Below are 27454 nucleotides of genomic sequence, written 5' to 3'. Positions count from 1 at the left end.
GTGAATGAGGATGGCTGCGTCTCCAGCCCCCATCGAGCGCCCCAAAGGAGCTGCAGACTTGTTTTCTTTTTTGCAGAAGGACCACCCGGTGGCCCTGGCCCGGTGGTGGCGTGGGGCGCTGAGGCCCCCCTCACCCAGGGGCGCAAGGTCGCAACGAGGCTGCCCATCTTAGAAAAAAATAAAGACATGATCAAAGGCAGTACGATGTCCGGTTCAATAAATAGAAAAAAGAAGTTACAAAATGACGCCAACTTTTTCCTTAATGTACAACAAAGGAGAAGCCAGGCCGCTGGGTCGGGGCAGGGCACCCTGTCCCCTCTCTGGGGAGAGGGGGACATTGGGGGTGAAGCTGGCAGGAGATGGGCAGAGTCAGAATACACCAAGCTGCCCCTAGTTCCGGATGGGGTCGTGGGGGGTTGGCGGGGTTCGCTGGCTCTCGTGTCTGTATCCCCAGCACCTAGCTGGGGAGTAGCCAGGCTGAGGTCACTTCCTGAGTTGTGCATCCAGTGACTGAGGTGGGGGGGCGATCGCCCCACTGGTGCCTAAGGGAAGGGGGGGTCTTGGCTGGACAGAGGCCTAGGGGTGGGGTGAGGTATGTAACGCAGGCCTACGATCGGTCTCTTGAGATCCTTCCTGGTTCTGGCTGGGGGCGCAGGGCTGCTAGGATGGGGCCCCTGAGCAGTGGGGAGTGGGTAGGAAAAATGGAAAAGGGGTTCAGACAAGCTAATATCAAGTTCCGGGGTGGCCCTGGGTGGGCGGGGGGGGGCAGCTTCTGGCCAGCCCTGCCTCGCAGCTCCTCAGGTGGGGGGAGGGGACTCAGCCAGGCCCGGGCCTTGGAGAGTGGGGAGTTTACCTATTGCTAATGTGGGGGGGGGACCCGATACACCACCCCCCTCCGGGCCTCTGGGGTGGTGGTGGTATGGCTTTTGCTCCTGAGTCTCTGGCACACGAATCGCACACGGCTAGGCACAGACGGGGCGGGACCCTCCCCTCGGGACTCTTTCCCTGACTTAATACTGACCCAGGTGCCAGGAGACCGGGGTGTGTGTGTGTAGGGGGGGGTTCCCCTGGCCTCCCGCGAACCCCCTCACCCGAATCGCTCCCGCACCAAGAGCATGAGCTTCTTCTTGCCCTTGTAGGTGTGCTTCAGGCTGTCCAGGAACTGCGCGAACTGCACGTGGCCGTCGGACGCCAGCAGGAAGGTGCGCCGGGCCTTGTCCAGGAACTCGATGAAGTCGGCGTAGTGGCGCGGGCTGATGTGGGTGAGGCGCGAGTGGCTGGTGGCGATGTAGGCGGCCACGGCGGCGTCCAGGAGCTGGCATAGCGGGGCCCGGTCGGCGCCCAGCGGCGGCTTGGCGGCGCGCCGGGGGCCCCCGAGGGGCCCGAGCCCGGGCGCGGGCAGCGTCCAGCGGTGCAGGATGTCGGAGAGCGTCGGCGCGCAGTGCACGCTGCGGATGATGAGCGGCACGATGGCCGACAGCTCGCGGCGGCCGAGCGCGTGGCTGAGCGAGCAGGCCCACAGCACGTCGTTCACGGCGGGGTGGCTGTCCTGGTTGAAGGCGATGCTGAGCTGCGCCAGCGCCAGCGTGGCCAGCTTGTAGGCGCGCAGGGGGAGGCCGCGGTGCTCCATGTACCGCGCCAGCGTGAAGAGGTGCGCGTGGCCCAGGCCGCCGGCCGCCGCGTCCAGCACGATCTGGTAGGTGGCCTCGAAGGCGGCCTGGTGGCCCTCGCACAGCGTGAGCGCGGGCAGCGCGCAGTTCTGCGGGTCCCGCAGCGCGCACTGCAGCGCCAGCGCGCGCGCGCATGCGCACAGCTCCTCGCGCCGCGCCGCGTCCAGCTGCAGCCGCAGCAGCGTGGCGTGCGTGGTGGCCGTCACCGCCACCAGGGTGGCCGCCTCCACCGGCGTGAACAGCGAGGACCAGCTCTTCATGACCTTCATCAGGGCGGGAGCGCCTGGGGGGAGGGGCGAGGCTCAGAGACACCCCCTCCCCGCAGGACCCGCGTGCGCCCCGCACCCACCCACGGGGGGGGGCGATCGCGCTGGACAGCCAGGCCCGGTGGCCATGGCCCAGCCACTTGTTCACCGTGCTGGACCGAGCCTTTCTCTCTCCGATACTGGGGTGGAATTAGGGGCTTAGATTGGCTGGATGGGTGCTCTACCACCTGAGCCGCACCTCCACCCTAGATGTTGGCTGTGGGTGTGGTAGACTGGGGTTTGAACTCAGGCCTCAGAGCTGGGGGCTGAACTCACTGAGCTAAATCCCCAACCCCAGGCCCTCTCACTCGGCTTGGCTTTTTCGCTCAAGGCTGGCACTCTACTACTTGAGCCACAGCTCTGCTTCACCTTTTTTTTTTTTTTAAGGGGGGAATGGCTAGTTGGAGATAAGAAGGCCTGTCATCCTGGCTACTCGGGAGGCTGAGATCTGAGGATCACGGTTCAAAGCCAGCCTGGGCAGGGAAGTCCATGAGACTCTCATCTCCAATGAACTACCAGAAAACTGAAAGCTGCGCTGTGGCTCAAGTGGTAGAGCATTGCCTTGAGTGGAAAGGCTCAGGGACCGCGCCCAGGCCCTGAGTTCAAGCCCCACAACCGAAAGAAAAAAAAAAAAAAAAACCTCAGGGACTTTTCTACCCAGGCTGGGTTGGAACCACAATTCTCAGGTCTGTCTTCTGAGTAGCTGGGATTACAGGCGTGAGCCACCTGTCCCCAGCAACCCTTGGCTTTGTGAGACAAAGCCCAGCTTGAGATCCTCCTGCTCTAGCTTGCCTCCTGAGTGCTGGGATTACAGGTGTGCGTTACCATACTAGATGTGGACAGAAACTCAGTAGCTTTCCAAAGGAGCAGGGGGAAAGTGTACTGGGCTGGAACCGCAGGTGTGGAAGGCTAGGATTTGAGACCTCTTTCTGCTTCTGCCTGGCCATTCCATCCTCTCTCTTTCTCTCCACTCCCAGCACAGTCTGCATCCCCAGAAAAGTCTCCACTCAGTTCCCCCAGAGATATCTAGAACCAGAACTGGGAGGCGACACGTCCCTCCCCGGGCTCTCACCCATCTCCGTGGCACAGCTGACCATCCAGCGCACCATCTCCCGCCGGCGCCACGTCATGGTGTTCAGGGTCATCCTCATCACCTACAGCGCGGTGCAGGGAAGAGAAGGGAGCTCTTAAAGAGTCTCCAGGCCGATTGGGGAGCTACCGTGGGGCGGTGGGGGGGGAAGGGGAGAGTCCCCTTGAGGGGCCCAAGGAAATCTGAACCGAGATCTTCAGCCTCCTGAATAGCTAAGATTACAGGCGTGAGCCACTGGCGCCAGGCTACCGTAACATTCTGATCTCCAGTGAACCACCAGGAAAAAGGAAGTGCCGCTGTGGCTCAAGTGGTAGAGCGCTCGCCTTGAGCTCAAGAGCTGAGGGACAGCGCCCAGGCCGAGTTCAAGCCCCGCCCCCAAGGGTGCTCCTTATTGGCTGACTTTGTGGCATCCTTCCTTTCAGCCCCGCCCACACTCATGGTCCCTAACCAGTAGCAGCAGGGAGCAGTCCCAGGCTCCGCCCCTGCCCTCCCCCCCCCCCCCAGCTGGAGGAGGCTGGAATGCCAAGTAAGGGTTCTGCCACGTGGCCCCGCCCCTGGCGCACAGCCCCGCCCCTAGGCCTGCTGCGCTCTTGCAGCGTGGCCCTCCATCTTCACCACAGGGGCACCCCTATGCCTAGACAGGCCGTCGGCCCCGCCCACAGGGCGTGGTCCTGCGAAGACACGCCCATAGAAGGCGTGGTGCTCTCTCAGGCCCCAGCCCTTCTTCCCTCCACCTGGGCGTCACCTGCAGCCCCAGCTCCAGCGCGATGCCCAGCAGCGTGGTGTCCGGCGGCGCGCTGGCCGGGGTGGCTGTCTTGCAGGCGTCCTGCGCCAGCTTGAAGAGCAAGGCCGGAGAGTGGATGTTTTGTTGGATGGAGCCCAGTACCGCGTGCAGCCACTTGGGGTCTCCTGGGTGGAAGGAGGGACGAGGCCATGGCTGAACCCCTTTCTCCCCAGCCCGGCACTTTGCGCTGCAGCCGGAGGCCCTGCCCACAGGGCTTCCACTACCGGGGGCATGCGCATGCGTCTAGGCAGTTCTTCTGCAAAGATCCACACCCTAATCATTCTCCTCCTCCATGCCTGTGGTCTACTCTGTGCTCCCTTTCCCGCACCACCAGCATCGGCTCATCACCATAGGCATCAATTCTGGACACACAATGCTGGGATTTGAATCACCATCGTGCCACTCATGCGCTGTGTGGCTTTCAGCAACCCCCTTGCCCCCTCTGGGTCTTTGCTGAGCCATCTGTAAAATGGATTACACCAAAGCAACGGTACCTGCCTCCCAGGCCCTGAGAACCTGCAATACATGAATGTTAGCTGTTTGTTTTCTTTCCTGGGCTTGCTCTGGCATCGTTAGAGCTCAGCCTCCTGAGTAGCTGGGATGACAGGTATGAGTCACCCCTCTTGGCTGATTTTTTTCCCAATACCCTACAAAGTAAAGGATGTGGCTCAGTAGTTGAAGGGAGACTCTGCAGCAGGGGTGTGGTTTGTGGTGGCTGTAGCTCACTGGCTGAGGGAATGGTTAGATTGCAGGGGCATGGCTCAGCAGTGAAGGTCTGGATCGTAGTGGAGGCATGGTTCTATGGGGTAGAGCACTAGATCCAAATGCAAAAAGGCCCTGGATTGAGCTGGGAAGGTGGCTTAGTGGTAGAGTGCTTGCCTAGCATGTATGAAGCCCTGGGTTCCATTCCTCAGTACCACAGACACAGAAAAAGCTGGAGGTGATGCTCTGGTTCAAGTGGTAGAGTGCTAGCCTTCAGCAAAAATGCTCAGGGACAGTTGCCCAGGCCCTGAGTTCAAGCCTCAGGACTGGTTAAAAAAAAAAAAAAAGGGCGTAGTGACACCTGTCATCCTAGCTACTCAGCAGGCTGAGATCTGAGGATCGCAGTTCAAAGCCAGCCTGCCAAGAAACTCTATGAGACTCTTATCTCCAACTAATCACTCAGAAAGCTGGACGTGGAGCTGGGACTCAAGGGGTGGAGCACCAGTCTCGACCCCGAAAGCCCAGAAACAGCACGTAGGTCCTGAACGGCGGAAAGGAAGAAGAGGCTGGAAGAGGAGGAGGCCGAAGACGGGAGGCCAGAGAGGAGGTCCTCACCCTTGGCAGCGGTCAGCATGGTGGAGGCCAGCTCACACTGGCGGGTCTCCAGGTGCCCAAGAATGAACCAGCGGGGAACGCGGGTGCCCATGATGGAGCCCGGCGGGCTGGGATGAGTTTCTCCGGCCGGAAACCGAGTCTCCAGCACCGGCAGCCTGGACAGGAAAGAAACAAGGCTGGTGTGAGACAAAGCTGTGATGTTTGGATGAAGAGCCCCATAGGCCCCTAGCCTCAGTTTCCCCTCTTTGGCCAGCAGAATCCTGGGCACCCAGGAAGAAGGGAAGGCATGTAAGCAAGATGCCCATTGTGCTGTTGTTTATAAGAGAGGGTGAGCCGAGTGTAATGGAGTATGCCTGTAATCCCAGCACTCAGGAGACTAAGGTGGGAAGATCTGGAGGTTGGGGCAGGAAGATGGCCACATGGTGAGTTCAAGGCCAACCCGGCCTGCACAGCCGGTCTCAACACAAGAAAGAGAAACGAGAAACACCTGCTGGTGAGTATGTGAGAGAAAAAGCCTGCCTTTGGTAGGATGTAAATACTGGTATGGAAATCTTCATTACACACACACACACACACACACACACACACACACACACACACACACACACACACACACACACACACACACACACACACACACACACACACACACACACTACAAACCCACGCAGGCAAGATATAAAGTCAACCCTGGGTCCAGCAACAGAGGACACTGTGTGTCTATATGCACAATGGAATACTATTCAGCCATAAAAAAGCAGGAAGTCCTGCCACTCACAGCCACATGGACAGATCTGAAGGACAACCATTTAAATTGGCCAAACACCCCATCAATTCTCCCATGTAAGGAGGCTAAAACAGCACTGGGGATGGGAGCCTGCGGTGGGTGACTGGGGTGGGGGTAGGGAGAGGGGGGATCCGAGGTTGCGATCTGAGGATTTTGGTTCAAAGTCAGCAAAGCCCATGAGACTCTCAGCTCCGATGAACCATCAAAAAAGCCCACAGTGAAGCCATGGCTCAAGGGGTAGAGCGCCAGCGCCTGAGTACGTACACCATACATTTAACCATGCAAAGGCCAGGGTGGCACCGGATGCCAAGGTTAAGGGACTGAAGCAGCAGGCCCTGTGAGTGCAAGCCCGAGGGCTGCAGCGCCCCCGGGACGCCCGGGGCCCGCGCTCACCTCATGGCTCGCAGTGCCAGGCGGTAGGCCAGGTCGGGGTCGTGGGGCAGCAGCGCGGAGAAGAGGTAGCGCGCGCACGTGTGCATGGGCACGCTCTCCCGGAAGAGCACCTCCCCGAAGCCGCTGAAGGGGCCGCCTGCAGGGACAGCCTGAGCTCAGCCAGCCCCCCCGCCCGGGTCCCCCAGATGCCCGGTGGAGGATGGGAGGAGCTCTGGGCAGAGACCCAGACAAGCACCGGAAAGTGCGAGAAGAGTCCCAGAGTGCAGCCTGGTGGGGCAGGACTCCCAAGCTGAGTGGGGCTGGAGGCCCACGAGGCCGGTCTGCCCCTGGGGTGCAGCCTCGGACCCAAGACCAGCAAGGCTGACCCAACCACGTTGGAGGATCTGCGGAGGACAGCGGTGATTGGCTTCTGCTGCAATATGGGGCAGAGTCTCAGCTAACAAGCCAATAAAAACATGCCAGGGGCGGGGCCAAAGAGGCCCAGGAGGTGGAGCCTATGGCACCTCCCATTCCAGTACCAAGGACGAGGCCTCCCAACAAGCAAGGGGCAGGGCCACACCCTTCATTGGCTGCCAGAAACCGGTGGAGGCGGGACCGCGAGCGGATCTGACCATTAGGAGCTGCTCTGGGGGCATGAGTGACTGGAGGCGCGGGAGGCGGGGCCAGGGGCGGGCCTCACCTTCCAGCAGCAGCCCCGCCTGCCTGCGCAGCACCTGCACCAGCCGGTCGTCCAGCTCCACCTCCTCCAGCATGGCCAGCAGCTGCTCCTCGTGGCGCACCACCTTATCCTGGGCGTACAGGCCGTCGGGCAGGGCCCGCTGCTGGCCCAGCCCCAGCAAGGCCACCTCCAGCGCCAGCGCCAGGTAGGACTCGCCAGGACTCCCGGGCACCGGCACGTGTTGGTAGGACACCTTCCTCTTCTCGGAGCCGGAGTCTGGGGGAGACGAGGCCAGGGCTAAGGAGGGCAGAGCCCCTCCTTGGGGACCCCTGAGGCCGGGGCAGGATGGGGTGCTTTTGGGGGGGAGGCCACCCCAAACTTCCCAACATTCGCCAATGGGTGGGGCCTGCGTTTCAAGCAAGAATGAGGCCTATGGTGACCTCACCCTCCAGAGAGGTGAAAGCTTATTGGCTCGTGGCACAGCCCCGAGGCGTGGCCAAGAGTTAAGGTGACAGGGGCATGGAGGACGGTGGGGGCTGCCCCGCCCCCGCCATGGGTCCCCCAGTGGGTACCTGGGTACAGGGAGAGCGACTCTTCCTCCAGGCGACAGGCCTCCAGCAGCGCCCTGCAGAGGCAGCCGATGGGGTCCAGGGGGTGGCCCACCCAGCCTTCCACCTGCGCCACGCTGCTCACCCCCTTCTCCAACAGATCTGCAGGGGGAGCCAGGCAGGCTCAGTTCCCGCCACCCACCCAGACCTCGGAAGGGGGCTTCCTCCTCCTCATCGCCCCCTCCCAATTCCTAGTCACCATCTGTCTTGACAGTTGGGTCCCAACAGCTTGAGCCCTGCCTGGCTGGAGGCGCTGCACCAAACCCCTGCTCCCCGCCCTGGGCTCTGCTGCGCTCCTGCCCCGTTCCCACTAACCTCCCGCCTCCTCTGGAGGACCTGGGGGGGCGGGGCGGGGCGGGGCTCTGAACAAGTATGGCCCCCTCGCCCTCCCATCACTGTCATCCTGTTTGACTTCCGGGTCATGGCTTCTTCACCCCCACCTCCTGGAGAAATGTCGTGGAAGCCTCCCTGTCCCGTCTCTTGGCTTCTTTTCCTTTCTACCAAAACTGTGGCTTGAACTCAGGGCCTTGTGCTCTACCAGCTGAGCCACAGTCCCATGTCTGGCTTTTTTTTTGGTGGCTACTTGAAGATTAATCGTCTGGCCTGGCTTCAGCTCTCAGCCTCCGGGGCCGTTGGATGGACAGGAGCGCGCCGCCAGCACCCGGCTTCCGGGTCTTTGGTTTATTTGAAACACAAAGTCAAAGCATTCCCCATCCAAAGCTCCCCGTCTTCTAAGCCTCTCACGGGGCCAGCGCCTCCCTGCAGCACCACGCCACATTTCCCAGACTCCTTTGCACCAGATGGCCAGGAAATGAGACCAGGATTTCTGTCACTTCCTGGGCAATCTCCAATACCCTGTATTAAGCTCCTTCCTGCTGGTGGGCGCGTCCAGCTCGCTGCTGCCCCCGTGTGGTTGGCACGGGGTTTCAGGCCCCCATTCCCCCCAAGGACAGCATCTGCACCCACCTTTTTTCCGCTGCTTGTAGCTCTCCAGCTGGTGGCGTCTCTGCAGCCGGAGCGTGTTGATGATGGCACTGGCCAGCCGCAGGGCCTGGCGGGGATAGCCGTGGGCCCGCAGGGTGTCCACACGCGCGCAGGCAATGGGGAGAGGTTCGCCCAGCCACAGAGGGCGGCCCTGAGGGTCAAAGTTCGTCTTGTCCGGGCCGATGCTGCCCAGGAGGTGGGGGCCGTGGCAGTCGCTGGACAGGATGCTCTGCAGGTGTGCGTTTCCCCAGTGCAGCTGCCCCGCCTGCAGGGCACGGCCAAAGACGGTGTGGCGGGCACTGGCGGCGGGCCCCTCCTCCTCTTCCTCGGAGCCTGCGGAACAGAGGCCAGTGGGGTCCTGTTAGGGGAGGCTCACAGATGGCCGGAAAGCTTCCTCCACCGGGCACCAACCTGGGGCTAGACTGTGGGCACAGGTATAGGGGTGTCATGTCACCAGCTTTCCTGAGGTGAAAACAGGACAAATCCTGTGTCTGTCTGTCTGTTGCCCCAATCTCCTCCACTCTATTCTCTCTGCATCTCTCCATCTCTTCCTCTCCTTACTCCTCCCCCACCTGTCTTCTCTCTCCATCCATCTCCTGCCTCCGCTGCTTGGAGCCAGGAGACCAGCCTAGGGCTGCAGACGTCTTCCAAGCTGCCATTGCTCCTGCCCTCAGTACTTCCTCCCTCTGGCTGGGAGGACACTAAGTGGTTAGAATTCCCCTTTCCCTTCCTCACACTCTGTCTGTCTCCTGAGACACAGAGTCATGATGGAGGTATTGATGAGGTTTTTTTTCTGGGCACAGCTCCTACCTTGGCTGGGAGACACTGTGGGCTGCAGGTTTGGGCCGTGGAAGGTATACTGGCCCTCCTCCAGGGGGCACACGTCCAGCTTGTCCCACGTGGCAAGCAGCTGCAGCCAGCCTGCACGCTCCTCTGGCTTGCAATGGGGGCTCAGGATGATGCAGACCCACAAGGCCCCTGGGAAGGCATGGGGTGGGGGTCCAGCACGAGCCACAGGGGCCGCGCCCTGCTGAAGGCTGTCCCCCGTCCTGCTTAATAGTGTGTGTGTGTGCGTGTGTGTGCGTGTGTGTGCGTGTGTGTGTGTGTGTGCGTGTGTGTGCGCGTGCGCGTGCGTGCATGCACAACTGGAGCTTGAACTCAGGACTTTGAACTTTTGCTTGTCTTGTCCACTCAAGGCTTGTGCCATGCTCTACTTCTAGCTTCTTGCAGACTCCTTGAGATCCGACTTCTAGAGTCTCACAGATGTAACTGCCAGGCCGGCTTCGAACCTCAGTCCTTAGGTTTCAGCTTCCTGAGTAACCATGAGCAGCTTTTTGGATGTTAAGGTTGCTTTTGTTTATGTTTTTTATTTTTTGTTGGTCGTGGGGCCTGAGCTCTGGGCCTGGGCGCTGTCCCTCAGCTCTTCAGCTCAAGGCGAGCGCTCTACCACTTGAGCCACAGCGCCACTTCCGGCTTTTTCTGTGTATGTGGTTCTGAAGAATGGAACCGAGGGCTTCATGCATACAAGGCCAGCGCTCCACCACTGAGCCGCATACTTTCTCCCAAAGCTGGGAGTAAGTATTTTAAAAAATAAAAATATCGCCAGGTGCTGGTGGTTCCTTCCTGTCTGTCATCCTAGCTACTCAGGAGGCTGAGATCTGAGGATCTTGGCTGAAAGTCAGCCCAGGCAGTAAAGTCTCTTATTTCCAGTGAACCACCAAAAAGCTGGAAGTGTAGCTGTAACTCAAGTGGTAGAGTGCTAGCCTTGAGTACAAAGAGGATCAGGGACAGGTCCTGAGATCAAGCCCCAGGACTGGCAAAACAACAAAAAACAAGTTTTACTAGAACACTGCCATGTCCACTTGGTGACTCCCCCCACCCCCCCTTTCATGTATTTGATTTGCTGAGGATGGAGCCTAGAGCCTTATGCATCCTAATCAAGAGGTCACCAGCCCCGCCCACATGTAACAAGCCCCGCCCACAACAGGAGACCACGCCCCGTCGCTAAGCCCCGCCCACCCGCCCCCTAGTATTTAAGCCTGCTTGCTGGCAGCCCCGGGCCGCAGGGGCTGGAGGACTGCAGGTGCCCGATGGGCCTCGCCCACCCAGGCCCCGGCCTTACCCAGCTCGTCCCACAGCTGCCGGCACCTGTCCGTCATGCCCGCGCCCTGCTGCCGCCACAGGCCCAGGCGCGGGTCCTGCAGGAACTGCTCGGTCATGAGGATGAGCATGCGCGCCCCGTTCGAGTCCCGCATGCGCAGCATCTCCCGCACCTGGGCGGCACGGGGGGGGGGGCGGGGGTGAGGAAGGGGTGGCGGCGGGATCCCCCCCCCCGCGCCCGCGCCTCCCGCGCCCCCCCCCCAGCACCTTGCCGAACATGGAGCGCAGCTGCTGGCTGGCCCCGTAGTAGGCGCCGTTGGCGAGCAGCTGCTTCACCTGCTCCTGGATCTGCCCCTCGTCCAGGTGCCAGCAGTTGGCATCCTCGATGCCCGCGCCCGCCGTGGGGTCCGGGGCGCCTGCGGGGAGGGGGAGGGGCCGCGGAAAGCTGAGGTGGGACCGGGATGGGTGTGGAAAGAGGATGTCTGTCCACTTCCCCAAGTCTCAGATGTGTCCAAAAGTTCCAGCCACCCCACAAGAAACACATCTGTCCATCCATCCATCTATCCATCCATCCACTCACCTACCCATCCACCCATCCATCCACCCACCCACCCACCCATCCTTCCATCCACCCACCCACCCACCCACCCACCCATCCATCCATCCATCCACCCACCCACCCATCCACCCACCCACCCACCCATCCATCCATCCACCCATCCATCCATCCATCCACCCACCATCCATCCATCCATCCATCCATCCACCCACCCACCCACCCATCCATCCATCCACCCACCCACCCATCCATCCATCCATCCATCCACCCACCGTCCATCCATCCACCCATCCATCCACCCATCCACCCACCATCCATCCATCCATCCATCCATCCACCCACCCATCCATCCATCCACCCACCCACCCATCCACTCATCCACCACCCATCCATCCATCTACCCACTTGCCTATCCATTCATCCCTCCATCCACCACCCACCCATGCATCCACTCATCCACCTACCCACTCACCTATCCATCCATCCACTCATCCACTCATCCATTCATTCATCCACTCCTCTATCCATCCATCAACCCATCCATTCATTCATCCACCTATCTACCCACCCATCCATCCACCCATCTATCCATCCATTCACCCATCCACCCACCCATCCATCCATCCACCCACCATCCATCCATCCATCCATCCATCCATCCACCCACCCACCCACCCACCCATCCATCCATCCACCCACCCACCCATCCATCCATCCATCCATCCACCCACCATCCATCCATCCATCCATCCATCCACCCACCCATCCATCCATCCATCCATCCACCCACCCATCCATCCATCTATTCATCCACCTACCCACCTATCAACTCATCGATCCAACCAACCAATCCCTTGATTGATCTACACATCTCCAATCCACTCATTTCTGAAAACTCTGCGCAGGTCTGCATGTCCATCTACAAGTGCATTAATTACTCCTCCCACCCAAATCACCACCCATCGCTTCCACTTACTCACCTAACCATCTCGCAAAATTGCCACCACATGCCCCATCCCTGCTCTGTCCATTCCCCCATCCTCCATCCCCCATCCTTGTGCCTCTTGGGGCTCCCTGAGCCCATCAACAACCCTGGCACATGCAGCCCCTCTCCCTGCCACCCGCGGTCAGTCCACAGATCTGAATGTTCCCTGAGCCTGCCCACCTATCCCCTTGTGGGTCACTTATTGGTTCTCCCATTCTCCCTCCCCTCCATCATCCAATCACAGCCTCCGGTCCAGCCCCACCTGCAATGACTGACGTCCCTGTTGGACTTGATCACTTATTACTCACCCCACCATCAGTTCACCCCAATAAGCCCACACCTACCCAGTGCCACGCCTAATTCTTCCCCCAAGGCTACCACCCAATTCTCATGCATCTTGTAGTCTTCCTGACAGGACTGGGGAAGCACAGGATTCTCCCAGTCCTTCCGACCCCCTGCGATATTGGTTCCACTCATCGCTCACTTGACACCACCACCTCCAAGCCCTCTACCCGCCCCTCCCAGCCTGCTCCTTGGACTCACAGGGGGCAGTGGTGTGTGGCTCACCTCTTCTCCCCTCACCCCTGCCCCTCACCGGGTTTTCCTTTCTTTTTCTTTTTCTTTTTTTGGTCAGTCGTGGGGCTTGAACTTGGGGCCTGGGTGCTGCCTCTGAGCCTCTTTGTGCTCAAGGCTACTGCTCTACCACTTGAGCCACAGCGCCACTTCCGGTTTTCTGTTGGTTCATTGGAGAGAAGAGCCTCACAGACAGAGGTGGCTCTGTGGCTCAGGCGGTGCAGCGCTAGCCTTGAGCGCAAAGAGGCCCAGAGGCAGCGCCCACGCCCTGAGTTCAAGCCCCACCCAAAAGAGCCTCACAGACCTTCCTGCCCGGGCGGGCTTTGAACCATGATGCTCAGATCTCAGCCTCCCGAGTCGCTGGGATGCCAGGCGGGAGCCACCAGCGCCAGGCTACCCGCGTCTTTCCTGTCTTTGAGGCTGTGTCTTTCTTTGAGCCCTGAACGGGAGCCTTCCTGCCTCAGCCTCCCTAGTGCTGGGATTACAGGCGCGTACAGCCAGGCCAGGCCCCAGGGGGCCCAGGACGGCGTGCGGAGGCACACAGCGGCCCTGGCTGTCTGTCCCCTCCCCCGCGCCCGGCCTCACCGTGTACCAGGTTGATCTCGGAGCCCAGCAGCAGAATCTCATCGGCCAGGCGCTGGGCTGTGGGCAGCACCTCTGTGGGGTGGGCGCTGATGAGGTACTGCACGAACTTCTGCAGCTGGTCGCGGTTCATCCGGGACAGCGTCTCGGAGATGGGCAGGCGCAGCTCCACGCGGCGCGCGTGGCGGATGCGGTACAGCGACAGGGCCACCACGTGCGCGCAGTAGAAGAGGCCCCGGTGGTCGCAGCCGCAGCTCACCGACGTGATCTTGCAGCGGTCGAAGCTGATGGAGACCTGGTACAGGCGCTCCGGCTCCCCGGGGCTCCCCTCTTCGCGGATGTTCCCGCTCAGGTGGAACCCTGAGAACAAAGGCAATGACATCCCAGAATCCCATCAGCGGGGTGCGAGCAACGTCCAGGTACACAGCCAAGCTGAGAAACCTAGCGTTCCACACTTGCTCTGGCCGTGCCTCAGTTCCCCCGCTCTGTTCAACCCCAATAATCACAATCATCGTGGCCTGGCGCTGGTGGCTCACGCCTGGAATCCTGGAGACAGAGGAGGCTGAGATCTGAGGATCAAAGTTCAAAACCAGTCTGGGCAGGAAAGTCCACAAGAATTTTTATCTTCCAGTTAACCACCCAAAAGCCAGAAGCGATGGCAAAAACAAACAAACGAACAAAACCCTCAGGCCCTGAGTTCAAGCCCCACTACCAGCACACATACCCAAAGAAAAGCAACCTAACACAAAAAGCCAATGTGGTTGTAACAAACAAGTGAACGTGTGACAGTGCTCTGAACAGAGCACTGCATAAAGTTTCAAGTCCTAGACATACTCTTATTCTTGTCCTGTTTACGTGTGCCTGTACTGGGACTTGAACTCAAGGCCTCGTATTCTCCATTCATAGCTGGTGCTCTAGCACGTAAGCCACGCCCCTTCCATCTTATTCTAATGAGGAGTGCTTCACAGCCAGGCGCTAAAGCCCCCTCTGGTTACCATGGATACAGCTAGGGTTGGCTTTAGAAGCCTAGGATTTCCCAGGAAGATTCCCAGGGCTCTATCACTTGAGGGTGTGGGGTACTGGGGCAGGCCCGGGCCAGATCACCCCTCTCCCCCCTCCCTGGCTTCTGGGCAGCCTGGGTGTCACGTGGGGCTCATATAACAGGTTGGGCAGCCAGGGCACAACTTGTGTCATGCGGTGCCCGGGGCTTCCTCATACCAGAGGTGGTCAGGGGCCTGCGCTGGCTGGACTGTGTCCAGACATAGGGCTGACAGGGCCGGCTGGCACGGAGGCTTGAACTCAGGGCCTGGGTGCTGTCCCTGAGCTTTTCCACTCAAGGCTAGTGCTCTACCGCTTGAGCCACAGCACCACTTCCGGCATTTTGGTGGTTCGTGGGAGATAAGTGTCTCAGATGTTCCTGCTCAAACTGGCTTTGAACCGTCATCCTCACATCCCAGCCTCCCGAGTAGCCGGTTCCAGTGTTTCACTTCTTCATTTTATATTTCAAGGACATCCTCATTGTGCATATTTCTGGGCTCCAGTGGGGTTAATTCCACACCTGTCCACGTGTGTGGCTCCCAGATCCTGGTAATTGGCTTTTCCTGCTTTATAAATGTTTTATCATTTCTTCCTGCTTGAAGGCCTCCTGCTTCTGCCTTTTAGTTCTTTATAAAAATAACATAATAAATGTTTGGGAACAGCAGTCATCTCCTGTATGTGAGCCTTTGATCACCAGGGCCAAGAGCCTGTCACCCCTGAATGCCCGGCTTTCACACGAACCCCCCCAACTGAAGTCAGTTTCAATCCAGGGCCTTGAGCTTTGGGACAAAGGCTGATGCTCCACCCTGGAGCCATGTCCCCACCTCTTCTGAGTTTTACTTTCTTTTTTTTTGTTGTTGTTGTCCATCGTGGGGCTTGAACTCTGGGCCTGGGTGCCGTCCCTCAGCTCTTCAGCTCAAGGCTAGTGCTCTACCACTTGAGCTACAGCGCCACTTCTGGTTTTCTGGTGGTTTATTGGTGATAAGAGTCTCATGGACTTTCCTGCCGGGGCTGGTTTTGAACCATGATCCTCAGATCTCAACCTCCTGAGTAGCTAGGAATGATAGGCGTGAGCCACTGGTGCCCTGCTTACTTTATTTCTGAGACAAAGAGTCTTGAGAACGTTGCTCAGGGCCAGCACCCCTGCTCCCCAGATTTCTGGCGGATCCTCTCCCCTTCCCACCTGTTTTCTCCATCTGGAGAAAGCCGGAGTGCAGGGCTGGCTTTGCTTTAGTGCCATTGTGGTACCTGGGCTTTGGCACCAGGCCTGCCTCCCCCCCCCCCGAAGCTCCTGGGCAGGGGCAGGGCCAACACTCACCCACTTGCAGCACCCGGTCTACAGCCCCGCTCTGTAGCAGATGGAGCCCGCGTGTGAAGGGCACCCGGGCGTCCTGCTCGCCCTCCGGGGGCTGGTACCCCAGGGATGAGTACATACATATCTCCCGCTCACTTCGTGGAAAAGACCAGAACACGATGCGTTTCTGGACAGGCTCAGGTACCCGAGAGAACCGCTCTTCCACCTGCAGGAGAGGCAGAGGGTTAGAAATCTGGACGAATATCCCTGGCATTGGGATTTCCAAGCTGGGTGGCCTTGCATGAGTCACTGGACCTCTGAACCCTAGTTCGGGCACGCATGCATGCCATACTATGGCTTGAACTCAGGGCCCAGGTGCTGTCCCTTAGCTGTTTTTTGTTCAAAGCTGGTGCTCTACCACTCAAGCCACAGCTCTACTTCTGGCTTTTTGCTGGTTAAATGGAAATAAGAGTCTCAGGGACCTTCCTACTTTGGCTGGCTTTGATCCTTAGAGCTCAGCCTCCTGAGTTTTAGGGTTACAGGCTTGAGCCATGGCGTGGGCTGAGATCTTTATCTATGTGATTCCCCCTAATTCTCAACAGGAGCTCGGTTAAGAACAGCTGGGGTCTAAGGCTCAGAGGTGGGGTGAATTCATGTGTTCAGAATCCACCGCCTGGGTGGTGCTATTCCTCAGGCAGGGCCCCCCAAAAGGGAGGGGCGTCCTGGCCACCCCTGTGGGCTCCAGGCAATGAAACCAGCTGGTCGAGCCCCGGTTCCAATCCTGGTTTGCTATTCACTGGCTGGGTGGCCTTAGGCAAGTTTCTCAACCTCTCTGTGCCCCAGTTTCTCCCGAGTGAGGACAAGTCCCAAAGGGTTACAGAAGATTCCAGGGGCTTCTCTGGCAGCAGCCAGGGCCAGGCCCAAGAACTTCGAGGGTGGTTTTAGGAGATCTTCACTACGTCTTGCACTCTAAGCAGGGGCAGGGGCCCTCCTCGGCCCCCCTCCCACCCAGGCTGGGGGAAGCGGGGAGCCGGTGCGGCAGGGTGAGTGACAGTTGGCTGGTGACTAAGGAGGGATTTTTCCCGTCCATGAATCAGAACCAGCTCCATCGCAACTCGACCAAACCCACCAGTCCTAAGTTGAGAAAGGCTGGCAACAAACACCCTGAAAAGTCCAAGAGGACAGAGGTGGTGGGGGGCTGCCTAGCACCCTCAGACCCTGGGGCGCCCCCGTGAGGCGGTGGGGGGCGCCGTCCAGGGCGCTCGGAGCTCCCCAAGCAATGGCGCCCGCTTCCCGGTGCACCTGCCAGGTTCCCGCCTGCCCTCGGGAAGGCCTGGATGCGGGGCGGGGGGCGCAGAATCTGAACCCCGGTAATCCCTATCTCTAACTAGGGGGCCTAGGTCTGGAGGCGCAGGGGCCCAGTGGACGGGGGGGGGGTCGGAAGAGGTGTCCTGAGCTGGGATGCGGCAGTGGGGGTGTCTTCTAATCAGGGGAATCCGGTCCGGATCTGGGGGGGCAGGGGAAGGGAGCGTGGGGGTCAGAGGCCCAGGGACATGGGGTGTCCTCCAGGAAAGCCTGGGGGAGATAGTGTCCCCAAGTAGGGGCGGCTTGTAGGGCTCAGAGGCCCCCCGTCGGTAGGAGAACCCCGGGGGTCGGTCCTGGGGGGAGGGGGCGGGAATGTCCCACGTGGGATCTGGGGCGCTGGGGCGGGGCGCGGTGGGTCACGGGGTTGAAGGGCGCCGGGAGGGGTGAGGGGGGTCTCGGGCCGTGGGGTGCAGGCCCGGGCCGCGCTCGGGGCTCCCCAGCCCCGGCCCCCCTGTCACCTGCTCGAAGGCCCAGCTCTCCGCCACTCGCTTGGCGCTGAGGTCCAGCAGCGCTTCGGGCCGGCCCCGGCCCCGCGCAGCCCCGGCCCCGGCCTCGCGCTCCTCGGGTCCCCCGGGGCAGCCCCGGCTCCGCTTGGCCGCGGGGGGCTCCATCCGGCCGGGCCGGGGCCGGGGCCGCGGCGGGGTCTGCTGAGGGGTCGGTCCGGGGTCGGCTCTGCTTTGCCGGCTCCGGTCCGCCTTGTCTTCGCGTCCTTTCTCCACGCACCGCCGTCTCGGGGCCCCCGTCGCACCGCCCCCCCACCAACCCAGCCCCAAGCCGGGCCGGCCGGGTGACGCGGCCCCTTTAAGACGGTTCACAACAATAAAGCCGCCTGGGCCGCCGCTTTATCCTCCGCGGTGGTCCCGCCCCCTGCGCCGGTCCCCATTGGAACTCCCCTCGGCCTCCGCGGCTCTCTCTCCGCATTGGCTGCGCCTGCAGACCTGTCTACGGACCGCCGTCACCCATTGGATCGCTGAGATGTTAGTCCTTTCCGGCTCACCCAATCATAAGGTGCAGCGAGTGGGACTGTCAATCACAAGGCGTCAGGAGCCAATCGGAACGAGAGAACCCCGGCGGGGCGGACCTTATGCAGAGTTTCGGGGCGGGCGCTGCGTTCATTCACAACATTCTTCCCCCGCCCCCTCCGGCTGGACGGCGAGCCCGGGCCGCTGGGGCTGCGCCCACACACGGCTTTGTTTACCGAGGGTCGCTTCCGGGTGCCAGGCGGGGACGGTCATCGAGGCCCAGCCGCGAGGGACACAGGACGGCGGGGCTCCCGCCCGCGGGGCTGTGTGGCCCGGAGAAACTCACTCAGCCTCTCGGGGTTCAGGGTCAAGTGCAGACCCTGGGAGAGGGGGCGGCGCCCGCCCTTCCTGGTGGAGCTAGGGCAGGGTGCAGAAACCGAGCTCGGTTTGGGGGTTCCATAAAGCACCCCTTGGGCCTCCATCCGGGACTTGCCCCCACATCCTGCCGAGGCTCCACACATTATTTTGAGCGACAGTGATTTTCCTATTTTCCTACTGTTGGAATGCGTGCGGCCCTCTGGCCGCCGGGGGCTGGGCTGGCCCCCCCCACTCACCTCCTTATTCGTGTGGTATCCCCGTGGAGGCGGCGTCAGTTTTCCTCGGACTGCGGGCGCTCAAGGCCCGAGCTGGGCACAGAGTCCTTCAGGACCTGGAACAGCGCCTCGCATGCAGCAGGCGCTCAAGCCGTGACCTCCGCGAGGGGCCGCTTCTGTGCTGGCCTTTTGTCTTCTTCAGATGCTCTGCAGAGGGGGAGGGGGAGGCATGCTGGACCCTAAGAAGCCAGATTGTCCCCCACCCCTCACCCCCAAGTCCCAGTCCAGGCCTCTGTCAGGCCGCCCCAGCCCTTCCTTCCCCACCTGCAAGTCCTGGATGTCACCAAGTGGCCTTCCAGGCTGGCACACCTGCGCTTTCCACAGTAAACACACACTGCGTCCCCGAGATGTCCCAGAGAAAGCGATGGTGACATAGTTCCCTAAGGATTTGTAGCGATTGGAACAGCTCACGGGTAGGCTCTGGCCTAGTTTACACCCAGGGCCCTGGGATCCGTCCCCAACACCACCCACCCACCCACCCACCCACCCACCCACACACACACACACACACACACACACACACACACACACATTTAACACTGATTATGTGCTGAAATGACATTTTAGAAAAGATGTAGCTTAAATAAAATGTGGCATTAAAACGGGGCCCAAGCTGGGTGGCTCCCGCCTGTCATCCTAGCTACTCAGGAGGCTGAGATCTGAGGATCACAGTTCAGAGCCAACAGGGGCAGGAAAGTCCCTGAGACTCTTATCTCCAAATAACCACCAGAAAACCAGAAAACCGGAAGTGGCGCTGTGGCTCAAGTGGTAGAGCGCTGCCTTGAGCTGAAGAGCTGAGGGACAGCGCCCAGGCCCAGAGTTCAAGGCCTGTCACCGACAACAAGAAAAAAAAAAGCCGAGTGCTCCACTGAGAATCACAGAAATAGCAATACTAATGCGAATACTTATTCATAATGATGATGCCTGTGTAGCAGGTAGGCCCTGTTCTGACACAAGAGCCAGAGTTAACCTCCCCACATTGCTGCAAATGAGAGAGGAAACTGAAGCTCGGAGGAAGCTGCTGGCCTTGGGGTCACCTGGCAGGAAGAGCCAGCCTGGCGGAAGTCTCGGGAGGGTCGGAGGGAGGCTGATCCGGAGCCCGGGGCCATTGGAACCCTGGGCCTGGCGCCCGCAGGACCTGTCCGCGGAGCCACGCCCCGCCGACAACTTTGAAGCCATGACGTAGCTAGTGCACCACAGAGCCACGCCCCCAAGCAACCGCACCAGTGCCTGCCAAGCCACGCCCACAAAGGGAAACACGCCCACCGAAATACCCTATCAGAGCCCCTCCCCTGCTCCGCCACGCCCCTAAGGAGCCACGCCCCCAGCCTGGGCCTTTTCTTAGAGGTATTGGGGATGACTTGGACGAAATTATGGGGCAGGAGTCACTGGGGCGCAGGAGGGATTTAGGGCGCTTCAATACAAACAGGACCCCTCTCTGTCTTACCTCTGAGCTCCTGTCAAGTGGGATCCAGGCCTTAAGCTGGGTCCTGACCCAGTGCAGGGGGTGGGGGCTGAGGGAACAGAAAATGGGGTCTCTCAGGGCTGCACACATTTGTATGTGATGAGGTCTGAACACGGACAGCACCCCCTTTCGCAGCTGGGAAGGGCAACCTGGTGCTCCTAGCCGCACCATACAGGTGAGGAAAGAGAGGTTCAGAAAGGGTGAGCAGGCTGCCCTAGGCCACACAGCCCTGGGATGGGGGGTGCAGGCACTGCGGGTCAGAAGGGTCAGGGGGCCACCGGGAGGTGAAGTGGCCTGGTTCCTCTCGAGCCTGTCCCTTGGTAAAAATGCTGTTAGGAAAGGGAGGCGGTGGCCTGGGCTCCAGCCAGGCAGCTCAGCCCCTCTGGGGACGCCAGCGAGCCCGGGCTTGGGAAACGGCGGCGGCCACATTTCTTCCTCCTGCTGGCAGGGGTAGGGGTGAGCTCACTGTCTGGGCATGCAAAACTCCTGACCCCAAACCTGTGTGTCCCCCCCATCCTCCCTGCCTTCTGGAAGAAATAGGGCTTCCCTGGAGGCTCAGGTAGGGAGAGGAACAGGCTTCATCTCCATGCAGTGCAGATGGGGGTGGGGGACTGGAGGGGGGGCCAGGGGGGCCTGGCACCCCGCGGGCTGGCCAGAAGCCAGCCTGGGCGGCGTGGCTGGCTTCCAGTCCCTTGCTGGCCCAGCGTCTTCCTTGTGGAAACTCCTATTCATAGGCAAAGTGTCACCCGCTGCCCTGCAGGCGGGGGAGAGGAGGGCAGCGAGGACAATGGAGTCTGGAGAGCCAAGAGGGGTGGTGGAAAGGGGATGTCCAGGCAGAAGCTGCCAAGGGAGCAGCACAAATGACCCCCCCACCCCAGCTCCCCACTCTGAGGGGTGGGAGGGAGGTACTGGGGCTCAGAGATGGGAAGTGACTTCGGCCCAAAGGTCATACCGCCAGGGGTGGGGTGGGGTTCCCCAGAAGCAGGGAGCCTAAGAAGAGCAGGTGGCTTCACATTCCACCATCAAAGGAGTTCCACTGGGGGGCTGGTGACTCAAGCCTGTAATCCTAGATCCTCAAGAGATTGAGGTTCAAAACCAGCCAGGGCAGGAAAGTCTATGAGGCGCTGGTCTCCAATGAACCACCAAAAAGCCTGAAATGGAGCTGTGGCTCAAGCGGTAGAGTGCTAGCCTTGAGTGTAAAAGCTCAAACCTTGCATTCAAGTCCTGGGACACACACACACACGCACACACACACACACTGCTGGAAACACACACACACACACAGACAGACAGACACACACACAGACACACACACACACACAGACAGACACACACACACACACAGACAGACACACACACACACAGCTGGAAACACACAGACACACAGACACACACAGACACACACATAGACACACAGACACAGACACACACACAGACAGACACACACACAGACAGACACAGACAGACACAGACACACACAGACACACACACACAGCTGGAAACACACACACACAGACACACACACAGCTGGAAACACACAGCTGGAAACACACACAGAGACACACACACACAGACACACAGACACACACAGCTGGAAACACACACACACACAGCTGGAAACACACACACACACACACAGCTGGAAACACACACACACACAGCTGGAAACACACACACAGCTGGAAACACACACACACACACAGCTGGAAACACACACACACACAGCTGGAAACACACACACACACACAGAGACACAGAGACACACACACACAGAGCTGGAAATGTGGCTTAGTGGTAGAGTGTGTGCCTAGTTCCTGGGTTCGATCCCTCAGTACCACATAAACAGAAAGAGCTGTAAGTGGTGCTGTGGCTCAGTTGGCAGAGCGCTAGCCTTGAGCAAAACAGAAGCTCAGGGACAGTGCCCAGGCCCTGAGTTCAAGCCCCGGTAATGGCAAAAATAAAGAAAAACAAAACGAAGTTCCTAGGCTAGCCTGGGTGCCAGGCTCCCGGGCAGGGCGCCCCCTTGTGGCAGAGCCAGGTGACGCTCGCCAGCAGACGGGGCCTGCTCTAGGTCTTCCTCCTTCCAGACATATTCAAATATGATTTTCAAGCTGGGTGAGTGCCAGTGGCTCATGCCAGCTATTTAGGAGACTGCCAGCTCTGGCAGGAAAGTCTGAGACGGTAATCCCCAATGAACCACCAAATGGCCAGAAGCGGAGCTGTGGCTCAACAGGTAGAGCCTAGCTAGCCCAGAATGGACAAAGGCCCTGGGGTGCAGAAAGCCGAGGCCCGGCCCTGGCAGGGCAGGATCCCAAGCTTCAGAGGGCTGGACTGGGGCAGCTCCGTGGGGAGCCTTTGCCTGGACCCAGCTGGCGGGGAGGAGCACAGAAGGCTGGGGGTGGAGGAGGGGTGTGGACAGGCACTGCGTGGGACAAATTGCCATCAAGAGACACACCTGCAATCCCAGCTACTCGGGAGGCTGAGATCTGAGAATCCCGGCTCACAGCCAAGCCGGGGCAGGCAAGTCCTTGAGAGTATTCTTTGGTTGTATCTCTCCAGGCCACTTTCACTTTTTGGTGGTTCACTGGAGAGAGTCTCACGGACGTTCCTGCCCAGGCTGGCTTTGAACCGCGATCCTCAGCTCTCAGCCTCCGGAGTAGCTGGGATGACAGGCGTGAGCCACCAGCACCTGGCTTCCTTGAGACTCATCAATTAACTACCAGAAAACTGGTAGTTAGTGGCTGGGGCACCACTGTGACCAATGAGGGAAAGTTCTGTGGAGCTGGTGAGTAAGAGGTTTCTGGCTCAAGACCCAGTAGCCCCTTCCCGTGGGGCTGAGGTGTAGGCGCTAGATGACGACTCTGTACACATCAGAACAGCTGTTTTTTTTTTTTTTTTGGGTCCGGTGTGGGGCCTGAACTCTGGACCTGGGCACTGTCCTTCAGCTCTTCAACTCAAGGCCAGAGCTCTCCCACTTGAGCCACAGCACCACTTCTGGCTTTTTCTGCTTATATGTTGCTGAGGAATTGAACCCAGGGCCTCATGCATGCAAGGCAAGCACTCTTCCACTGAGCCACCTTCCCAGCCCCTGAACAGCTGTTTTAAGGGAATGTTTTGCCCCAGGTAGACCTCTAAGTCCTGATCTTCCTGCCTCAGCCTCCTGAGACTAGTGGCACAGGTCTATAATCCTAGCTCCTTGGGAGGCTGAGAAAAGGAGGATTGCAGTTTAATGCCCAGCCTGGTTAAAACTCCCCAAGACTCCATCTACACAATAACAAGTTGGGAGAAGTGGCATATTTTTTAGGGGGTGGGAGGGAAGGGAAGCCTGCAGTAGGTGGCCCAGGGCAGGAAGGGCCAATTTATCCTAAAAATAAATAGAAGAGGGCTGGGAAGGTGGCTCAGTGGTAGAGTGCTTGCCTTGCATGCCTGAGGCCCAGGGTTCGATTCCTCAGCACCACATAAGAAAAAAGCCGGAAGTGGTGCTGTGGCTCCAGTGGTAGAGCGCTAGCCTTGAGCTGAAGAGCTGAGGGACAGCGCCCAGGCCCAGAGTTCAGGCCCCACGACTGGACCCCCCCCCCAAAAAAAAAGAAAAAAGGAAAAAAAAAAAGAACAAACAGGACTAGAGGTGTGGCTCTGTAATATCAGCAGCCCAAACCAAATCCTCCAGCACTACCAAAAATAAATGAATACATAGAACCCCTGGCATCCAAGAAAGAATATTTTTCCACTATTATTATTGCTATCGTTATTACCCTAGGAGACCAAGTCCACACGCTTGGGTGAAGTGTGGTGGGACATACCTGCAATCCCAGCTGCTTGGGAGGCAGAGGCAGCAGGGCTATGAGTTTTTGGCCAATTAGGGAGACCTTGTTCCAGAACACATTAAAACCGAGGCAGGCAGGCGCGTGCCCAGCAGGTGCCAGGGTCCATCCCAGCACCACAGAATCAGAACACAACAAAGCAAGCACTCGGGGTGAACGTGGCTCAAGTGGTAAAAGTTGCTTCCCAAGGCCCCGAGTTCAAATCACAACCCAAGTACCACAAAGCATTAAAACAAGGCTGTGTCAGTGTTACCTGCTCCGGTGCTGGCTGAGGAAGACAAGTCACAGCACCGCAGCCCACAGTGCGGGGAGGCATCAGCCATGCAGGGCCGGGCGAGGCCTGGCACGTCCAGGCACAGACAGGGGGAGCCGCTGAGCATGGGAAACCACTGAGGGGCACAGGAAGCTGCCGGCTGGGCTTCCGTGCTGGCTCTGCGTCCCTGGGCGCGGGTGACACCTGGAAGGTTCTAAGACGGCCTGGCTCACAGTAACCCTTATGGAAGCAGCACCAAGACCGTAGGAGAGGCACGGAAGATGCGTTGCCCCCCACCGTGGAGCGCGTGCAGGAGATGGAGGCGCTGTAGTCCGCAGCCCTGGGCTGGCGGCAGCCCGGAGCGCACACGCCCAGGTCTGACAGGAAGGCAGAGACGGCAGGACGGACAGGAGGGACGGGTTTATTGCTGGGTTAAGATGTTGCAGACAGAGGGGACCCCAGTGGCATAGAAGTCCTTGCTGCCAAGTTGTACACCTGGTGGTCGGCTCCCACGCAGGGCGAGGGGGGCAGTCCCTGGAGGTCGCCGACGGGGAGGAAGCGGCGCGGGGGGGCCTTCAGGATGGCGCGGGGCTGGAGGTGGCCCCCTTTTTCTTGCCAGGCTCCCGCAGCAGCGCCAGCTTCTTGGGGAGGCTGGAGCTGGCCTTCATCACCACGTCGTGCTCGATCTTCTTCCGGATCCCCACCTCCAGGTCCTGAGGGGCGAGGGGGTTACACCGACGTGTGTGTGCGTGTGTGGGGGGGTGTCCTGGGCCTCGAACTCAGGGCCTGAGCGCTATCCCTATGCTTGTTCACTCAAGGCTGCTGCGCTCCACCGCTTGAGCCACAGCTCCACCTCCGGCTTTCTGCTGCTAAATGACAGACTCAGCGTCTCGCGCCCTTTCTGGCCCCGGGCTGGTTTCGAACCCGGAGCCTCTCAGATCTCCGCCTCCCGATTCGCCGGGGTTCCGGGCGTGGGCACCGGCGCCCGGCTCCTGGTCAACACCCGCGGGCGCTGCCGACCGGCCGGGGGGAAACTGAGGCCCGGGCGCCCCCCTCCCCCCTCTCACCTTCTTCAGCTTCCGCTGCTGCACGACGCGCGCCTTCTTGGGGGCGATAACCCGAGCTGGGGAGAGACAAGCCGGCGTGAGGCTGGGGCCGCGCCCCCCCCCCCCGCGTCCTCCCCGCGCCCCCCCCCCGCGTCCGGCCCGCTCCCCCCCCCGCTCCCGGCCCGCTCCCCCCGCGCCCGGCCCGCTCCCCCCCCACTCCTCCCCGCTCCCCCCCCCCCGCTCCCCCCCGCGCCCGGCCCGCTCCCCCCCCCCCCCCCCCGCTCTCCCCCGCTCCTCCCCGCTCCCCCCCGCGCCCGGCCCGCTCCCCCCCCCCCGCTCTCCCCCGCTCCTCCCCGCTCCCCCCCCCGCTCCCCCCCGCTCCCCGCTCCTCCCCGCGCCCCCCCCCGCTCCCCCCCGCGCCCGGCCCGCTCCTCCCCGCTCCCCCCGCTCCTCCCCGCGCACCCCCCCCCGCTCCTCCCCGCTCCCCCCCGCGCCCGGCCCGCTCCTCCCCGCTCCCCCCCCCCCCGCTCCCCCCCGCGCCCGGCCCGCTCCTCCCCGCTCCCCCCCCCCGCTCCCCCCCGCTCCTCCCCGCTCCCCCCCCCACTCCTCCCCGCTCCCCCCCCCGCTCCCCCCCGCGCCCGGCCCGCTCCTCCCCGCTCCCCCCCCCCCGCTCCCCCCCGCTCCCCCCCCCCGCTCCCCCCCGCTCCCCCCCGCGCCCGGCCCGCTCCCCCCCGCGCCCGGCCCGCTCCTCCCCGCTCCCCCCGCTCCTCCCCGCGCCCCCCCGCGCCCGGCCCGCTCCTCCCCGCTCCCCCCCCCCGCTCCCCCCCGCTCCTCCCCGCTCCCCCCCCCACTCCTCCCCGCTCCCCCCCCCGCTCCCCCCCGCGCCCGGCCCGCTCCTCCCCGCTCCCCCCCGCTCCTCCCCGCTCCCCCCCGCTCCTCCCCGCTCCCCCCCCCGCTCCTCCCCGCTCCCCCCCGCGCCCGGCCCGCTCCTCCCCGCTCCCCCCCCGCTCCCCCCCGCTCCCCGCTCCTCCCCGCGCCCCCCCCCGCTCCCCCCCGCTCCCCCCCGCTCCCCGCGCCCCCCCCCCGCTCCCCCCCGCTCCCCGCTCCTCCCCGCGCCCCCCCCCCGCTCCCCCCCGCTCCCCCCCGCTCCCCGCGCCCCCCCCCCGCTCCCCCCCGCTCCCCGCTCCTCCCCGCGCCCCCCCGCTCCCCGCTCCTCCCCGCGCCCCCCCCGCTCCCCCCCGCTCCCCCCACGCTCCTCCCCGCTCCCCCCCGCTCCCCCCCGCTCCCCCCCGCTCCCCCCCCCGCTCCTCCCCGCGCCCCCCCCCGCTCCTCCCCGCGCCCCCCCCCGCTCCCCCCCGCGCCCGGCCCGCTCCTCACCGCCTTTCTTCGGGCCGCGGTTGCGCCCGGCCGCCGCCGCCCCGGCCGCCGCCTTCCTGCTTTTCCCGGGCTTCGGCGCCTGGAACTTGCGCTGCCCCTGCGCCATGGCCGGGAGCGCGCCGGAAGGGGCGGGCCTGCGCGCCTCCGGAAGAGGCGGGGTAAAGGGCAGGCGGAAACCGCCGGGTACCCTGGGATACAGCGGGGCGGGCGCGAGGCCTCACGGGTAGCAGCGGGCGAGCCGGCGAGCGCGAGGGCTCACGGGACGCAGTTAAAGGGACAGCGCTGGGCTCGTCAGCACGGTGACAGTTAACAGGGAGTCAATGCTTCGTAAAACGTCGTGTTCCTAAATCGCACCAGCGGCTTCAGGCCGACGACGATGAGGAGTTCACCTCATTAGTAGAGACTTTAACGGGGTTGCCAAAACTTCAGTAATGGTGATTTAGTATTATTATTATCATCATTGTTTGGTGCTGCATGGGATGAACTCAGGGGCTAACCCATGGCAGGCCTGAAGCTATGTGTCCCTAGCCCTGCTTCTTTAAATACTAAATTTAAAAGTCTACACTGTGTGTGTGTGCTCATCCTGGGGCTTGAACCCAGGGCTTGGGCGTCGTCCTTGAACTTGAGCTACAGCTCCACTGTGCGCTTTTTGGTGTTTAATCGGGAAGTAAGAGTCTCACGGACTTTTCTGCTCGGGCTGGCTTCGTACCACGATCCTCCATATCTCAGCCTCCTGAGTAGTGAGGATAACAGGCGTGAACTCTAGAAGGATTTGTGGGCAGGGA

General features: G+C 61.2%; 2 protein-coding genes across 3 annotated transcripts; both read right to left on the bottom strand.

Moving 5' to 3' along the window:
• Positions 1 to 202: 202 nt before the first annotated feature.
• Positions 203 to 18837, bottom strand: Zswim4 (zinc finger SWIM-type containing 4). 2 transcript variants are annotated; one of them, XM_070002119.1, is made up of 14 exons: positions 18669 to 18837; positions 15752 to 15953; positions 13399 to 13755; positions 10964 to 11112; positions 10719 to 10869; positions 9407 to 9574; positions 8579 to 8929; positions 7577 to 7714; positions 7026 to 7280; positions 6347 to 6482; positions 5167 to 5321; positions 3811 to 3974; positions 3048 to 3129; positions 203 to 1953 (listed from the first exon to the last, which is right to left on the bottom strand). In XM_070002119.1, exons 2-14 carry the CDS (start codon positions 15864 to 15866, stop codon positions 1088 to 1090), a joined length of 3087 nt encoding a protein of 1028 aa, XP_069858220.1. In that variant the 5' UTR covers positions 15867 to 15953; positions 18669 to 18837; the 3' UTR covers positions 203 to 1087. The 2 variants fall into 2 exon arrangements, with proteins under 2 accessions (XP_069858220.1, XP_069858219.1); XM_070002118.1 differs by lacking the exon at positions 18669 to 18837 and adding an exon at positions 17551 to 17890.
• A 5814-nt stretch (positions 18838 to 24651) lies between these two features.
• CUNH19orf53 (chromosome unknown C19orf53 homolog) lies at positions 24652 to 26806 on the bottom strand. The gene is made up of 3 exons (XM_070002123.1): positions 26670 to 26806; positions 25314 to 25369; positions 24652 to 24959 (listed from the first exon to the last, which is right to left on the bottom strand). The coding sequence occupies exons 1-3, from the start codon at positions 26773 to 26775 to the stop codon at positions 24822 to 24824; spliced, it is 300 nt and encodes a 99-aa protein (XP_069858224.1). The 5' UTR covers positions 26776 to 26806; the 3' UTR covers positions 24652 to 24821.
• Positions 26807 to 27454: the final 648 nt, after the last annotated feature.

This window comes from Dipodomys merriami, unplaced genomic scaffold (genome assembly GCF_024711535.1).
Source record: "Dipodomys merriami isolate MVZ:Mamm:240054 unplaced genomic scaffold, mDipMer1.0.p SCAF_6, whole genome shotgun sequence".
NCBI classification, from domain to species: Eukaryota; Metazoa; Chordata; class Mammalia; order Rodentia; family Heteromyidae; genus Dipodomys; species Dipodomys merriami.
This window is presented reverse-complemented; position numbering and strand designations above follow the sequence as displayed.

Excerpts from the sequence above, each read along its gene's own strand:
- Zswim4 (XM_070002118.1), bottom strand. The coding sequence starts at position 17,703 with ATGGAGCCCCCCGCGGCCAAGCGGAGCCGGGGCTGCCCCGGGGGACCC. Across the intron at positions 15,954-17,550 it reads AGAGCTGGGCCTTCGAGCAG|GTGGAAGAGCGGTTCTCTCG; the intron begins GTGACAGGGGGG and ends CCTCTCCTGCAG. Across the intron at positions 3,975-5,166 it reads CATGCTGACCGCTGCCAAGG|GAGACCCCAAGTGGCTGCAC; the intron begins GTGAGGACCTCC and ends CCTTCCACCCAG.
- CUNH19orf53 (XM_070002123.1), bottom strand. The coding sequence starts at position 26,775 with ATGGCGCAGGGGCAGCGCAAGTTCCAGGCGCCGAAGCCCGGGAAAAGC. Across the intron at positions 25,370-26,669 it reads CCGCGGCCCGAAGAAAGGCG|CTCGGGTTATCGCCCCCAAG; the intron begins GTGAGGAGCGGG and ends GTCTCTCCCCAG. Across the intron at positions 24,960-25,313 it reads AGCAGCGGAAGCTGAAGAAG|GACCTGGAGGTGGGGATCCG; the intron begins GTGAGAGGGGGG and ends CTCGCCCCTCAG.